The sequence below is a fragment of the Phaethon lepturus genome, unplaced genomic scaffold (assembly GCF_000687285.1).
Source record: "Phaethon lepturus isolate BGI_N335 unplaced genomic scaffold, ASM68728v1 scaffold11875, whole genome shotgun sequence".
NCBI lineage: Eukaryota > Metazoa > Chordata > Aves > Phaethontiformes > Phaethontidae > Phaethon > Phaethon lepturus.
In genome coordinates this window covers 100208-116389 of record NW_010538435.1, presented here as the reverse complement: position 1 = coordinate 116389, position 16182 = coordinate 100208, and the positions used below count along the sequence as shown (strand labels likewise).

The 16182-nt window shown below is 47.1% G+C and overlaps 1 protein-coding gene across 1 annotated transcript in view; it reads right to left on the bottom strand.

The window, feature by feature from the left end:
• Positions 1-4288: 4288 nt before the first annotated feature.
• LOC104620554 (rho GTPase-activating protein 31-like) overlaps positions 4289-16182 on the bottom strand; it is a 58126-nt gene continuing 46232 nt past the window's right edge. The window contains 8 exon segments of the mRNA XM_010286808.1: positions 4289-6757; positions 7648-7958; positions 8283-8554; positions 8556-8892; positions 9569-9628; positions 12019-12143; positions 13915-14113; positions 15925-16070. Of these exon segments, the coding sequence (XP_010285110.1) occupies positions 4289-6757; positions 7648-7958; positions 8283-8554; positions 8556-8892; positions 9569-9628; positions 12019-12143; positions 13915-14113; positions 15925-16070 (3919 nt within the window).

Here is a 16182-nt window from a genome sequence, read left to right as displayed (position 1 = left end):
ATATATATATAACTTTAACACAATATTCACCACTACAGGCATTTCAGAATTCATAAAGAGAGAAAAAAAGACTATGATTGCACCATTTGGACTCTGGTTGAGGGGAAACGTTGCAGGGCTTTATGGATGCTCTCTGATACATACCTAAGTTCCTCTGAAGCCCAGGTGAAAAAAGGTGAAAAAAAGAAGTGCTTCAGTCTTTCTGAAGTGATAGCATGGGATGGATAGCCCAGAGGAATGTGGTTTATAAGGTAAAATACAAGCCTCATTTGTGTTTACTCCCCTGCCAATAAGGCAGCTCCCGCAGGAGCTAACATTATCCATGTCCCTCCTTCCCATCAGGGGGTTCTCATCTTTGCCAGCCCAACTGTTTCACTCTGAGCTACACTTAACAGGTGCTGCACAAACCCCCTGACTACATGGGAAGAATAAGTGAAATGTAGTCACTTGTCTCCCATTGGTAAAAGTCCACAAGCATGCTGGTGATACCATATCATGACTGAGACTGGGGCCATCTGCAAGCTTGGGAATAGCCTTCTCACTCTTTACAGTCTCAGGAGAATCGAAATGTACACAAGGTCTCTGAAATTATCATTGTAAAGCTGCAAATGATGTGACAGTCTATATAGGAAGGTCCCTTCCACAATGCCAAGACTTAGCAACCCTGTACACAAAAATTCTGGGCCAGACCATCTCCCATAAATTTGATCTATCCCTCTCCATAATGCTTCACAGAAAAAAACCAAACCAAACAAACCCAAAAACAAGCAAATAAACCAAAATCCTTTCTTAAAGTCTTTAGTGTTGCAGGGTTGTGCTGGAGGGCAGGATTTTGGTACCCACAGGGTTTACAGAACCCTGAACTTCAGAATTGCTTCCAGTCTCAGGTTCAGGCAGCTATTGCAGGGTGGCAGAGGACAACCTATGGGCTCTGAAGCAAAGATGATATCAGGTCTGACCCTGAAGCTGACCTCAGGAATGGCTTAGTAAAGTTGGATCTCAGGAAGCACCGTTCAATGGCAGATGGCTTCTGTCTTCTGGCTCTGTCCAACTGTCAAGCTCTGGTCCTTGAAGCTGACTGCAACTATCACGATCAACATGGATCCATCATCAAGCATTACAAACTCTGCAGAAGTCTTGAGTTTGGGAATGGCGACACCAGTGCAATGGTGCACCTTGCAATTAAGCAAGTACTCTCAGTTTTGCAGGATCTGGGGTTTTATCTCAGCGATAACTCGATACAAGCCCACTTGTGACCATAGAGCTATGGTGATGTGCCTGCATTAAGCCCACTTGGCTAGCCTCTTGGAAGTTTGATACATCAGCTGAAGGCTGGAGATGAAATTGTAGATAGAGATGAGATTGGGCTATAAAACAGAGATGTCATTACAGAATCTCTGCTTAATTGGAATACAGGACCTGGATCTGAGTTCAAATTCTGAAACACCTTTACAGAGTATAGTCTGGATACAGATTGCAGTTGACGCTGATTTTTAATATTAAGTAAAGTTTTCTAATAATTTTCTCTTGCAGTCTTGCAGGAGTTTCACCACTTAAGACAAAAGCTCTATTACTTACTGGAACGCTGTTAAGAGTTGAGACAGTGTATTGTATACAAATTGCCAGACCTCATTTCTTGTTCATAGATCAGCTTATGTGAGAATAAGGGCGGGGGGAAGGAATGGTTTTAAGGTGCCAAGGTTTCATCACATTTTCTTTTTCTTTTGATACATTACTTCGTGAGCTTCACTGGCTCCATTCCAGATGCCTTGGCAGTCAAAACTTCTAGGAACTGAGAGAATATAAATCACTGCCCAAAGTAAACTGTTTTGGTTACACCAAAAAATCCTGCGCATCATTTCTACAACTTTTACTTTCTGTAAAGCCTTAGCACAATACCTCGTATCACACCTTCCCAAGTCGTTTGCCATTACCCCAGCTGTGGTCGCTAAAAGCTTTCCCATGAGGCAGTCAAAAGGCATTTGTGTGCCATGTAATTGCAGCGCAGAGATGTGCTAACTATGAGGAGCACAGAGGACGGGCAATCCCCTAGTTTTAATGAGGGGCTGCACAGGCATCTTATGGTCGGAGAGGAGGATAATACAATTGCCATGAAGCTGCATATTCTGGACTTGCCATCCACGGCTGGCGCAGGTAAAGCATAGGCTGACACCCGTGAGAGAACGTGCACCTGAACAAGACCGCCAGGCTCTCGTCTGGTTTAATGTTCTTCCTCAACCAAACTGACAGCACGGACTTAGTCCTCTGCTCCATTCCCTCTTATGTGGCGTTATGCACAAGTGGGGAGTACAATGAGGAGGATCAAAGACTGCAGCTGGTGACAAGGAAAAGCCCCCTTGTTTTTTCACACTTCCTTTGGATATGGCAGGAGAAAATTCTGCTGAAGATATATTCCTTGCATCTGTGGGCCCAGAACTTCTCAAAAGTACTCTAACATTGCTCCCCTTTAGCAATCAGAGAGTGCAGAGAAAGCACTCTACAGACTCTGGGCCCTCCGGCCACAAAGACACTAATTAAGTGACACATTCAGTACAGACCAAAAGCTCATGGGTTGAGTTAGCTAACAAAAAAAGTCCTGAACATACATCCATTGGGAAATTCTGACTGACTCTTATTGCGGTGGCTACAGCACTTCCTACCAGATGCTCAGTTACTGCTTAAACTATAGCCCATAACACCCATCTGAGGGACTACAGACTCAGACATCTCCATGAATGATGGCCCCTGCAAGCACCATTACAGGGACAATCTCCGTGCTGGCAGCAACACCTGTGTTCCCATCTCCACTGTAGTCACTAGTGACATTAAAATTGCAGAGACAGCACGGGCTGTACCTGACTTTGCAATAGCCCCCAGTCACATACCAGGCAATAGATGAGCCTGCAGTTAACAGAGTTAGAGGCTTTATAAAGGAAGCTTTAATTCTATTCCCATGGCAGCTGTTGCTTATATGAACATGTATTTGCCTGTAACAATAACGGCCCTTCAGGAGAGAGTTTAATTCACTTCAAATCCCCCTCTCGGGATATTGTTCATGATCTGTTCTGCAGTCCCACGAATCATCCTCTTTACCCTACTCTCAATAAATTTGAAAGCACTGAGGGGCAGGGAGGTGACAACTAGCCATGCTCATACAGAAAGGGTATAAAATCACAAGGAGAGGAAGTTTAAAGGAGGAAAAAGAACCTGGGGACATGCCACACAGTGGCAATGAAAGGCCAAGGGTCAAAGATATGTCAGCCAAGGTGCAAGAGGGCAATAGCCCAAGGACATGCAGATCAGAAGATCCTCTTGCTTTTCTCTGCTGTTGCCAGTGTGGAGCACAGCTGGAGACAGTTGCAGAGGTGTCATCTGGCTTTAAGCAATGATGAAAATAGTTGATACTGGCCTTTGTTATGACTGTATCTTTGTTTTCATTGATACTAACCTGATGTCTTTACCACTGGACAGCCAGCTACACACTTATTCCCCAGTCACACAGACCTTGTCTGCCCAAGGAAAGCACGGCTTAGCACAACAAAACAACTCATGAGCAGGACTTAGAAGATTAAAAGAACAACTAGGCGTTTCCTGTTCAGCTACTTTCCTTCCAGCCCTTGCACATGATGGAAAGAGCACACCTTTGACGCAAGGACAGAGCTGGAAGCAGCGCCTTCAGGTTGCATGTTTGTCACTGGAACATCCTTGGGTGTCTCACACCCTGTGCGACTTGCTCATGCCAGCTTCACCTTTCTCTTCAGCTATCTCCAGCCTCCTGCACTGTTTACTTACACTGCTTAAATCCGACAACAGAGATGGATAGGCATGTTCCTTCACTGGTGGCTGGAAAACAATGGAGGGAGGTCTTAAATACCTGGACTTACCTCCTCAGCAGATGTTGTGCCCATGCACTCTGGGCTGCAGTGCTTTGGAATAGCGTTTCCTCCCAGCCCTATTTTCTAATTATACCAAGATTTATTTTTCCTTTTTTCCATAGGGAGGATGAGACTTTCACAGGGCTTTTTAGACAATAGGTATGAGGAAATACAAGTTCCCTGGGACTGGCTTACAAAAAAAAAAGCAGACAGTGAGGGACTAGGCAGGGGTGAGAAAGGGAAGGAAAAGCAAGACAAAAGACTATGACCCTCCCATAGTAAAATGCTTTGCAGGAAACTGTAAAGGATTCAAGTCCATCTTGCACAAAACAGTTATAACAACAGCAAAATGGCAACAGACTTGGTCTCGGACACTTCCATCCACCACAGAAAAGGAATAAGAGAAGCCGTTGCTATTCGATCTGCCTCCCACTTCGTCCATCCAGAATCACAGAGCGCCTCTGGGGCTGGTAAAAGCAGCTGGTAGACGTCTCCAGTCTCTGGCCATTCTTGGGGATGGTCATTTTGTTCCGCAGCGTCACCCCCTCAGGTGTTGTCCGCGAAGTCTCAGACAGATCGCCACAAATGGGGCTTGAAGAGGTGGTCTGAGTGGGGCTCCTTATGGGTGATAACAACACCCTGGAGTCTGCTGAAGAGGAGGGGTGGTCCATAATGGGGAAAGGGGGACTGAAGAGAATCAGACTCTGGGGCCTCCCAGGTCTAGATCTATAGGAAGGCTTGGAGAAACCTGATGGCCTCTCCATCTTTGAGGACTGTGGATTATCTCCAGCTGCCTCCCCCTCAGAGGTGCGCTTTCGGCGCAGAACAGGGGCATCCAGACCAGGGTGATGGCTGGACTGAGATGGCTCCAGTTGAGAGCCAAGGCTGCTGTGCCAAGGACAGGCTGAGTCCTTTTGAGCTGGGTCACTGTTTTCTTTCTCTGCTTTGACTTTCTTCTCTGTTGGTGGGCTCTTGGGGGCCTCCAGGTGGCTCCGTGCCACCTGTTGAGTCTGCCTGATGGCCTGCTTGGCTTCTGCTTCCTTCTTCTCAGCCACTGGAGCAGCGTTCTGAGCTTGCAGGGGCTGGGGGATCTGGGTGTACTGAATCTTGGGCGGTATCACAGGCACCGCTCTAGCCTGGCACATCTTAATCATGAAGGAGGTTCTGACTGCTGACACGCTGACAGGGGCAGAGTTACGACGGCCAGTGGTGGCATGGGCCACTGCCAGGTAATCCAAGTCTAGATCCACGTGGGCATTGAAATGAGACCCCCAGGGAACACCTTTCTTGGCAGCAGGGCAGGCAGTTGGCAGAGATGGGACAGAATCACTGCTTTTTACCTCCTTCTGCCCACACAAGAGGCTCCCAGGGGCAGAGGGCATGGACAGGCTCTCAAATGCAAAGAAATCTGTGGCTGGAAGGAGTGAATCCAAGTTGAGCGACGATGGCCTAGTCTTCACTTTGCGAGGTGTTTCTTCACCTTTATCACTCAACTGTGACTCAGTGGCAGAGCACAATGCTTTGGTAACAGTCTCTCCTCCCAGGACAGTGTCCTGAGACATAGATAACTCCTCCTTTGTCTTCTTCATCTGTGAAGAACTTCCTGGGCTGTTTTGGTATGGTAAAGACAGCTCAAGCTTTAAGCTCCAAGGGTTTTCTTTGCTCACATCCACTTTCTTTTCCTCTGGCTCTGAAAGAGGGATTCTGGAATGTCCTTCTTTCTCAGCTGGTGCTTCCTCCCTGCTGAGGGGGTATCTCAGCTCCTCAAGTTTCAAAGGTTCTTCTGGAGGATTTGTGCCATTCTCATCTTCCTTAGGTTTGCTCAAACTGGAGGGGGAGATGGGTTGTGTTTTGGGAAGCTCACAAGTCACTGGCAGAATGTCATTGCATGGTTGCTGCTGGTCAGTGGTATCTATGAAAGAGAATGGGATAGTCCACAGACTCATCACTGTGTCTTTACTGTCTAGGGAGAGGCTGCGACTGAATCGTGGTCTAAGAGAAAAGCTTGTCTCTGCTCTCTGGCTCTGTGGCTGAAACTCCTGTATCATCTTCTCCTGAATGTCCTTAAAGGTGGGGGAATGGAGTGGGCTTGTAACCCATTGGTGATCCTCCCATGGCTCCACAAGTTCTAAGCTCTGCACATTATCTGTCCAGGTATCCTCATCATCCTGGTCACCAGCATCATGGGTTCTGCTAACAGCATTGCCCTCCTTCAGCTCCTGGATTCCAGCTCCACTCAGCGCCTTGGAGGAGAATGTGTCTTTTTCATCAGCAGTCATTATCTCAGGATGCTCCCTCTGAGTCTGGACTCTGGTAAGACCATCCTTTTCCCTTTGCAGCTGGCAAGTGCTATCTTTTTCTTTCCCTGACTCTGGACATGCTCCTTTGGAACAAGAAAATTCATCACTTGGGGCAATCTCATTAAATCCTGGTTGACTATGAAGCTTCCAGTCCAGGGGAGGAGTGAGACATTCACTCCTGCTGTCCACCACTGGCTGGTGTTTTTTTGGAGCAGCTGTGCCAGTCAGAAGAGGACTCAGTTTGGGTAGGGCTGAATCAGAACTCTGCTGTGCAACCACATCAGACTGGCAGTTGTGGAGGCTGCCTTGTCGTTCCATGCCGGTGGCAGTAAATAAAGGCACCGGGGTTGTTATTTGTGGTGTTCTGCTTGCAGATTTCTGCTCAGACAGTGTTGGACTCTGCCCTGGGCCAGAGGAAGTACTCTCTGTTTGTACTGAAGAAGAAGATTCAGAAATCAGGCCCGTCTTGGGGACAGCTGCTGTCAAGAGCAAGAGCTCCTCTTCAGGTTCAATAATTTTCAGTTCCTGCTGTATCTCTGGCCACAGCGGTTCAAGAAGGGCATTGGTACGGTCCTCCTCAATCTGAAAAACAGAAGAAATGCCATGACCTGGCAGCTCACAACTTACCAGTAAATACCCCTCCATTTTCCTCAAACAGCCCTCTTAGAATAGACAGACTCCTGCATGAGTACACTCATGGGTACAGAAACGCAGACACACATACTGCTACCAGTTCAAGGAAGGAAATCCATCTATAAACAACTGGGTTTATGGAGGAGAAGATCAGAGGTTCAGCCAAAAGGAGGCCTGGAAAGATGTACTGAAACAGTGAGGTGAATGAGTAGCTGGAATGTCTCAGCCTGTTTCTCAGCTCCTTCCCATTCAGGTTCAATTGGCCTTGCCAGAGGATCTGCATTCCCAAATCACACACGAACTGGAATGAATAATCTATTCAAGAATCTATGCCAACAGTTCTTTAAATAGCTGTCCAGAGATGAGTATTGTTGTAAGAAGCTTGGTGGAAAAGCTCTGCTGGAGATACAGAGGAGGCAAAAATAATAATTAAAAAAAAAAAAAAGTGTGTAGACAATGGAAGAAAAAAGGACTGTTCACGCTGCTCAGGACACATGGGACAGCAAAAACAGAAGGGGAATTCAGAGACCATAGGTCAAAATGCTCAGATGTCCAGACAGTCTCACATCTGGAGTCTCAGAGCAGACAGATTGTACTGACTGCAGTCGTGTAGTTAGAGGAGAAGAAAACCAAAAGGGGACAGTAGGTAGTTGCGTAAAGGTAACTCACCACATAGTGATATGGACAGATGTAAAATCCGTACATAGTCAATTCTTGACCCTGCTTAGACTAGGTCATAGGGTTTTTGTGATTACAGACACACAGTGAAACTTTAAACAACCTCCCAGTCACCACCATGACATTGTCCCCCATCTTTTTTCTCATGTCTTCTTCCTTACCACATGTCTTGAGCATGACCCTTCTGTCTTAGCCGTCTCGATCTCCTGCTGGCCACAGCTTCCTTCTGAGGAGACATCCTTCATCTTGAGCTGTGTTTGTTCGGCCTTGTCTGCAGGGAGTGGTCCCATATGAGCCTCTGAGGCTGGTGTTTGTTCCAAGGTAGGACTCTGCTCTGAGGATTGCCGGGAGCTGCTAGTGCTACTTGTGCAGCTGCTTTGCCCATGTAACATTTCCCGATTTTCTGCTGCTGGCTGTGGAGTTTCTAAGGACTCCAGTTTCCTGGCTGCCACCAGCTCCTCAGAGTGAGAGCCTGGATCAGAAACACAAATGAATGGTGTAACTACTTGTGACTGAAAACATGTGCCCTGAGAAAAAGCGGTGCTGTTTCAACCCAATGCCAACTAATAAAGCTAAAGAGCTCCCTCCAGGTGCCGGGAGGCCACTCACCTGCCCAGTCTCATTACTGCAACAAACACCAACCTGACCTGCTACCATCAACATTCATCCTGATACAGCTTGGTCTCTTTTCTGCCACAAGAGCAGGCTGGAGCAACCTCTATGCCACCGAGCTACAGGGCACCTCCATTAGCCTGACAGAGACTCCACATGCCCCTCCATCCTTACATACTTTTACCTCTGGATGCTTCTGCTGGCAGGGTAGGCCCTGGCTGTTTCTCCTTCTGCTCTGGCGCCTGCTCTGTGCTCATGTGCGTCCCTGCTTCCAGGGCAGAGGAGCTCGTGGTCTCAGCCACCAGGGAAGACAGCTCCTCTAGGCTGGAGAGGGAAAGCTTCTCCTTGGCGGGTACGCGGCAGGGGGTACTGTTGGTGCTGATGACTGCGGATACCCGGAGGGGGACAGAGACGGCGAAGGGCTCTGAGATGTTCAGGGCTTTCCTCTGGTGGCGAGTAGAGGCTGCTTGGGAAGCCTGACTTGGCAGCTGTTTCAGAGGTGTAAAACATGAGGCCACCTTTTGGGGAAGTCTGCTCATTTTCAGCATCCTCTGCTGCCCGGAAGACCTTCAGCTGCTCAGGGGGTGACTTTGCCGGCGGTGTCCGGGGAGGACCTTTCTCTCCACTCAGCTCTGAGCATCCTTTGGCCCCCATGACAGATCCTTCCCGCTCCCAGTCATTCTCCTTGCTGAGGTCATATGAGCTGCCTGTGCCTCCTGTCCGTATCTTCATCACTGGGACAAAAAACCCTCCAGTAGTCACTGTCCGTTTGAATCTGCTCTTCTCATCCTCCCCTACAGGAGGGAAGATACAAGGGAGTCAGTGAGAAGCGAAGCACTAGCAATCAACCTTCCTCTCTGAGGAGCCCTCCTCCGAAGATGGGTCCTGCCCTGGCAAACACCCATCTTTCCCCAGAGGGGTGGGGACAGCAGGCACTGAACAACTTCCAGGCTCCAGCCCTGGGAACTCCTTCAAACTGGGCAGGCAGGGCTGGATAGGATGCCCTCCAGTGGAAATGACCTAAGAAAGACTTTTATTAGAGGCCCTTCTAATCAGATGCCGTCAAGTCTAGGACCAGCGTGCATTGCCCACAAAGATTACAGCTCCGGGCTTTGTTGGTTTATTGCAAGCAGTTTTCACTGTTTTATACTTTTCCTTATAAATGGGAATTTTGTGCCCAGAATAACCAAGAATTAAATTGAAGCAATCCTACTGCTAATAAAGATGCAGCTAGGCACAGTGCTCACTCTCACGTGCATGCACCAACATAAAAGACACAGAGAAGCATTACAAATGCATGTACACAAAGGTGGGGGCACGTATGAGCAGCCACGGCACAAGCATACGAATATACATAACACAGTGAGATTGGCAAAGAAACAGACCACTGTATCTGTGCAGGCAGCGGGAAATCTGAGAATTCAGAGGTACAGCCCTTCACCCTTACAGTATAGGCTATTGTTGTCTCACCTTCCACTGGCAGGGAACACAGCGAGTCCATGCTCTTCGCGGGCCGAATAGTTGCTTTTTCTGTGGAAATTAGTTTTAGAAACAGGCTTCAGATCCTGCAGCTCTTTGGGTTTCAGCCCATAAAGACCGAAAGCTACATATAGACAGGCATGTCTGGCAGACATCAAAGTAATTTTCCATTTCCAAGCATTCCCCCTCTCTATCCACACCACGCGGCTTATTACCCACAACACTTGTCCACACAGCTGGGGATCTGCTAGTGCTAACAACAGCTTTGCACCTGCTGGACATGTGGAGAGCTATACTTAACCCAGCCAGTCACCACCATCTCCACTGCGAAGCAGTTAAGCATCCCCAAAGCTCTTATGCGCCACTGCCCTCCCCAACCAAGTCAGGCTATTGGTTGCAGGGACTTTTTAACTAAACTGACATAAATGCCTTCTCACCTCTCATTCCTGATAGCAAATGTTAGGTTATTTTTACGTTGCACTCCCAAGCTCTTTTGCTGGCATGAGCATACCCCGCCTGCAGCAAGCGCTTCGGGAGATTTATCAGGCCAATAAGCAACCTATTTTCCTGGTCATCCTCGCTGGACTTGCTTGTCCAGAAACAAGCTGCCATTTGTCACCAGGCATGCTACAGGTCTGTTCCTGGGAGGTTTTGGAAGCGTGTAGCTGTTACCACTCTGAAAAGGGGAGATGGGGGGGAACGTAGCTGACAAGGAAGACAAGTTAGTCTCTGGCAGCCCAAAAAGGGTCTGTGGAGCTCTGGAAGATGTCTGGGAGCAAAGTTTGCTGTTTACAGTGTTGCACAAAGTAGGTAAGGCAGAAAGTGAGCAGGCTTGTTGGACTTCATTTGTTTATATAATTAAGGCTTCTGGGACTGACTTTCACATGAGCATAGGAGAAACTCCAGCTACTTTTTACATTTATATGTAGTCCTGGCTACCTTTTAGATTCATATGGCATGATGTCTTGAGTACTGGCTCCGCTTTCCCTGAGGAACAGCATTCAAGCTGTGGAGTTCACGTTTTTATGTGACTCGCAGGCTTGTGTGCACGGACACAAACTGTGTTAAAACAGTGCTGAGTTTCAACCGCAAGTTCATCTGTTTCCTCACATCAGGCTGTAAGCAGAGATCACACAAAAATACAACATGGCAGCGCTGAAGCACTGCTTCTCAAAAGCTCTACTTCAGCGCCTAAATCTCTGCGCACGGTTGTGCATTTGTGTGTCCTGCTGGTGGAAATGTACAGCCTCCTGTCACTCAGTACTGTGCTTGGAACAAGGCTCAGCCCCCACGATCACTGGGCTCCAGTCATTCCTGGGCATCCTTGGGTTATCCCTGTTTTGGGGCAGAGCATTTCTTATCAAAGTGAGAAGGTGATCCCGTGGTCAAAATAGGATGGAGAGCTATTTTGAGGTCTGTCTATGCAAGGCCATCTGTACATTCAAAACATGGCAGAAGGCAGGGGTCCAAAAAGAGCAGGATACAGCATTTGGCTTCACACTCACTTCTGATCCAAATACAGCCTCTCTTCTATGTGGGGGTAGGTAATGTTGCCAACATCATTAACTATTTTATTTTAAGTCTTGCAATGTTTGATAGTGCTTCTCCAAACACCAGCTCCTGGAGTCATGATATAAAAAAATTCCACCTTCATCTTCTTTTTAAAAACTAAATTTCTTGACTTGGAGATACTAAAAAATTCTAGGACATATAAACCTGAAACAATTCTTCGTGAACTCAGGTAAAAAAGGGTATGCTTTCTTTTAAAAATTGTGATTAGTTTTAAGTCAACTTCATGATTTTTAGAACTTGAGTCATCATTTCTGAACACTGGCAATTGGCACTGCCATGTGATTTTCCAGGAAGCAGAGTGTTTAAGAGATTGCAGCTCAGGAGGGGCTAGAACTTGGGATTATAGCCAGGAGAAAAGACAACTTCTCTCTTGTAAGTTCTGCAAAAGTAATAGCTTCCCTCGAAGTGCTGAGAGCCAGAAGCCATAGGAGCTCCTGGCACCTTGTTTTTTACAAAGACACTGAACACAGTTGGTTCTTTAATGCCCTTTAGTGGAAGGACAGCCATTTATCCAGTGCCATGTAAGGAACATTAGGAGCCAGAGGCTGCCTGGGCTTGAAGAGTGGACTAATCCAAACCTGCATAGCATTTCTGAGTCCCCAAGCTTGACAGCTGGTCAACAGGAGCCTGTTTATCACATACCAAAATGGAATATATAATGTAGCTGCCTGGCATATCCTCCTGAAAGGATACTTCTCGCCACCACATGAAAATGAGATGTGCATGAAACAAGGCAACAAACATGACCCCATTAGGCTGTCTCAAGTCTAATAGTATTAGTGTCATGTGGATACAGGTTGCCCCATGTTATCAACTATCGCAGGAGAAAGCTGCAGAGAGAAATACTTAACTGAAAAGTGCATTCTTACCAGAGATCTTCTGTGCTCTTACGAAGACACTCCCATTTCGACTCAGTTTAGACTTCGATTCTGAGCCAGAACGGCCCAAGTTAAATATCGATTTCCATTTCTTGGATTTGGTAGATAATTTTCTCCTGGAAGGAAAAAGGGCTCAGGAGGTTACCAAACTCTGGAGACTTTTGTCTTTTTAATATCCCACCAAAGCCTCTGAGCTCTCTCCCCTCAACAATGTCCGTCTTTTCTTTTCACACCTCCTTTAATTCTAGGGCATGCAAGGCATAGCTACACAACCACCTTTTGCTTTTCTGTAAGTGATTTATCACTACTGCTGATTTAACCGTGTCATGGATGGAAAGACACCAAAGCCGACTCTTCAGAGAGTTGGCTCTGGCATCATGCTACAGCAGCTGTGATTGACTGAGCAAGCAACCAGGCTCGTCTCCAGAAAGGAGAGGTTTCTGAGCCTAGAACTATTTTGCAGTACAGTAAAGAAAAAATGCCTTTTTAACAGGTTGTAGTGACAGAATGCAAGATAAATTCCAGAAAACTGATGGAACTGGTACAATCGCTCAGTGCACAAAGCTATCCTTTAAAGCCCATGTCTTACAGTTTTTATGACTTCGCAAAAATAAAAGGATCCCTTAATACAGAGTAGCTATTAATGCTTCTCAGGCCAACATTAATTTAATCATAGGTGTTATATGATCATATGCAAGTATAATGTACTAACCAAAAAGGAGGAGGCTTAATGGAATTAAATCAATTTCTCATAACTGTCAGAGGAAGTGGGACACCAGTTCCTTGTATCTTTTTGGAAATCCCAGCTTTAAACAGAAAGAAGCTGCTACTCCTGAAGCCAGTTTTCTTCTATGAACATTACTGCATGAAGGTCTGTTTCAGTTCCTTCACATACTGACTCTGATGACTCCTTCAATCTCCCCTCTTTCAGAGCAAGAACCTTCTTATCTCCCTGTCTTGCTCTCCATAATGGGCTTTCTAGCCCCACAGTTCTGCTTTTCTTTCAGATCAGTTCTCAGAAGAGCACAAATCAGTCCTACAAAGAGGATTAATACTTTGGGGATAGGATTGTTCTCTTCAAGTGAGAAAGGAAAAGGCACTCTAGAGGGGCAATACACCCTCTTGTCTTCAGCTGGTTATCCTCTTGCCAGTATTCTGTTAGATGGCTCCTTTTTGCTTTAATATATCAAGTGCAAATAAATATCTTTGCTACGGTGCTTTATGCGTCAGTAGATTAATGAGCCTCCTTCTGCAGAGGCTATGATCTGTCAGAACCAGGCAGCAGAGTGGCCATATATTAACAGACAGATAGACCAATAGATAAATACTTATGCTGGGCAGCAGTGCCAACAACTACAGCAACCTCAGCTGAAATCAGACTTTTCTCCTGTCATAGGCATAGATGGCATAGATGCCACTATGTAAACATCTCTCCATGCTAGGAGTGAAAATCCACCTTTCTGCTTGGCTATGAGTGCAGAGGAACCTGGAGAATGATGAGGCTGAGCAGGTCAATGCCACCAGGTGGGCTGTGGACCAGGCCCCAGCAGGTGGAATTCATAGAAGACCTGTGTCTGGACCCGCTCCACATTCAGCCCATGTTTAGCCAAATCCTGAGCTGACACAAGGATGCAAAGGCAACTACTTCCTCCTGCAGGAGGTCTGCAAGGTTCTGCCCCAACGGAGGGATGAGGACTAGTGGAGCTATGAACCCAGCAACTGCAATGCTTCTCAGGAGCAGCTGTGCCTCTTTTGAGAAAAGCACACAATTTTCTCTCTACAGTGGCTGTAGGTGTGTGGGTATCACGTTAATTAAAGTCTCATCCCTGATCTTGCTGGGGAGCCTGCACTTTTTTGTTTGCACTTTACACTCCTCTTGGCGCTTACTTGCTGTCAGGGAGGTCAACAACTGTGTGGAAGAGGGACCCAGTTACAGGGACAATTTCAGGCAAGCTGTTCTCTCTTCTCTCCTTCCGAGCAGGGTGGGAGGCAGACAGACTCCGTGCCTGAGCTTCTTCCAGGCTCACCAGTTTCATTGGCAGGGAGGCTGACGGGAGGGTCAGACTTTTCACAACCGATGCACTCTCTGAAAAGCAAGAAAATACATTCCAGCCTGGGGTGAGGAGGGATGAGAGCAAGAGCTTAATGTCTTTATTTGACTGGAACATCTCCTGTGGAGGGAGGAAAGGAGCAGCATGTGCAGGGAGAGAGGCTTTTTGTCAGATAAGTCTTCCATCTCCCCAGCAACCTTATCCATCCGAGTGTGTTCCCAGCAGGGGCCACGCTCGCCAGCCGCAGGCTGCGTTGCACAGAATTGCTGTCTCTGCTGAAGACGCTTCGGTGTGGAAGAGGCATCTTCAAAACCCACCAGGATTCACATATTCCCCTTTCTTCTCCCTCCTTCCCTCCCCAGATTTTGCAGCAATTCAGTCCCCGACCCAAACCTGGTGCCTAATTCTTTCTCTCACTTCCACATCTTTCTCCTTGTCTTATTCTAATGGGGAACAAGAAGGAAGGGGAAGTGTTCTAAAAACCATCATTACTTTACCTTCTTAATGCATTTCAGGGCTATGGAAAGAAGTAACCAACAGCCCTGGAAACTGAAGGTTTATACTGTTTACACTGTAAACTCTGTTTACACAGGCAGTGGCAAAACCCACTTCCCATATGCCACCCCACCAGCAGCCTGTCCTAAACAGACCTCCTCAATATGCATGAAGGAAGCGCAGTCTCTGTAGTCCATTAGGTACTTAGACCTTCTGCTGAAGCAGGGTGCAAGCTCCTGCTTGTGCAGAGGGGCTGGGTGAAGGGGCACTTTCCCACTAAGAGATCAACTGGGACCAGCATGTTCCTCTCCTGACTCCACACAGCTGTTAAAGGCCATCAATGTTCAGCACTTATAAAACTTGGGTCAGTTTTAGGCCACTGACCTGCAGTACAACCAGAAGCCTTGGAATTTTCTAGTCAGTGTTTTGCTGCAATGCTTAAGGGAGTACAGTAGCAGTTTCTTACTCCATGCCTTCTGCCAGGTCATAAACAAGGGCATAGGAATGTCGCCCACACCAGCAGAGCAGGGATGCGACAGGTCAGGCAGGGCACTGGACTGGAACTGTGGCTCCAAGGACAGACTAGCAGGGAATGTTAAAGGAAACATATTAAGGGAAAGGTGCATGGGACAAGCCGACACAGGGCTGGAAAGCAGAAAATTTACCCCCTCACTTCTGCAGGTATTATGAGTCTTCCCAGTGTGTAAAACAGAACAATGCATATTTCTGAAACTATGTGAGGTCACTGTGGATCCCAGCCCTCTCACTTCCCAGGCTTAAAAGTATTTTGACAGCAAACCTTTCACTAAATTACAAAAATCAGCATCTCCCAAGACTTTTGATGTCCCAGGGGAAAAAAAAAATCTCTTTATATAAAACATCCCCAAGTACAACATAAGTTTTTAGAACACGAGCTAAGTTTTATCTTGGGAGTGTGGCCTCTGACTTGGGTGGATATGGTGGCTGCAGGGCAGGTATCATCGGTATGAGGAATTACAACTGGTGGAGCCTGAGAGAAGAATTGAGACTGTGGCTGATGGGCTTAGAGAGAAAGCTTAGGCCAGGATTGAGAAGCAATCAGGTGGTCTTCCTTTTGCGGAAGGGGTTAAGCCAAGTGAGACCATGCAAAAGATGAGAGCAATCATGAGGCAATCTGGGAGCACACTGAAGCAGGCTAGTATTCAAAAAGAAGATGTTGGAGATGGGGATGAAGAGGACAAGAGTAATGAGGGATTGGGCTCAAGGTATGTTTGGGGGAATCTGTGAGCATGGTGCAGGTTGATGTGCTTGAAATATTAGTGGAAGGGGATACGGTTAGAGCTGGAGTACATGGCAAGTAACACGTCGTTACCAATGTTCTCCGCACAGCTGGCTTTTCTGTTGTTGTTGAAGATCTGATCCACGTGATTCAGGATGAACTCGATCACCAGCTGCTGCACTCGCACCTCCAGGAAAGCTGCATCCCCATTGCAGCCAACTGCCTCAATCTCCTTTGACCTGCACCAGGGAAGAGGTATACAAGTAGCCAGCATTGCCACACACAGCCCCTGGGAAGGGGAAATCAGCCTTCTTCCAGCAAGGCTTAGAACAGGGATGTTTTCCCTACTCT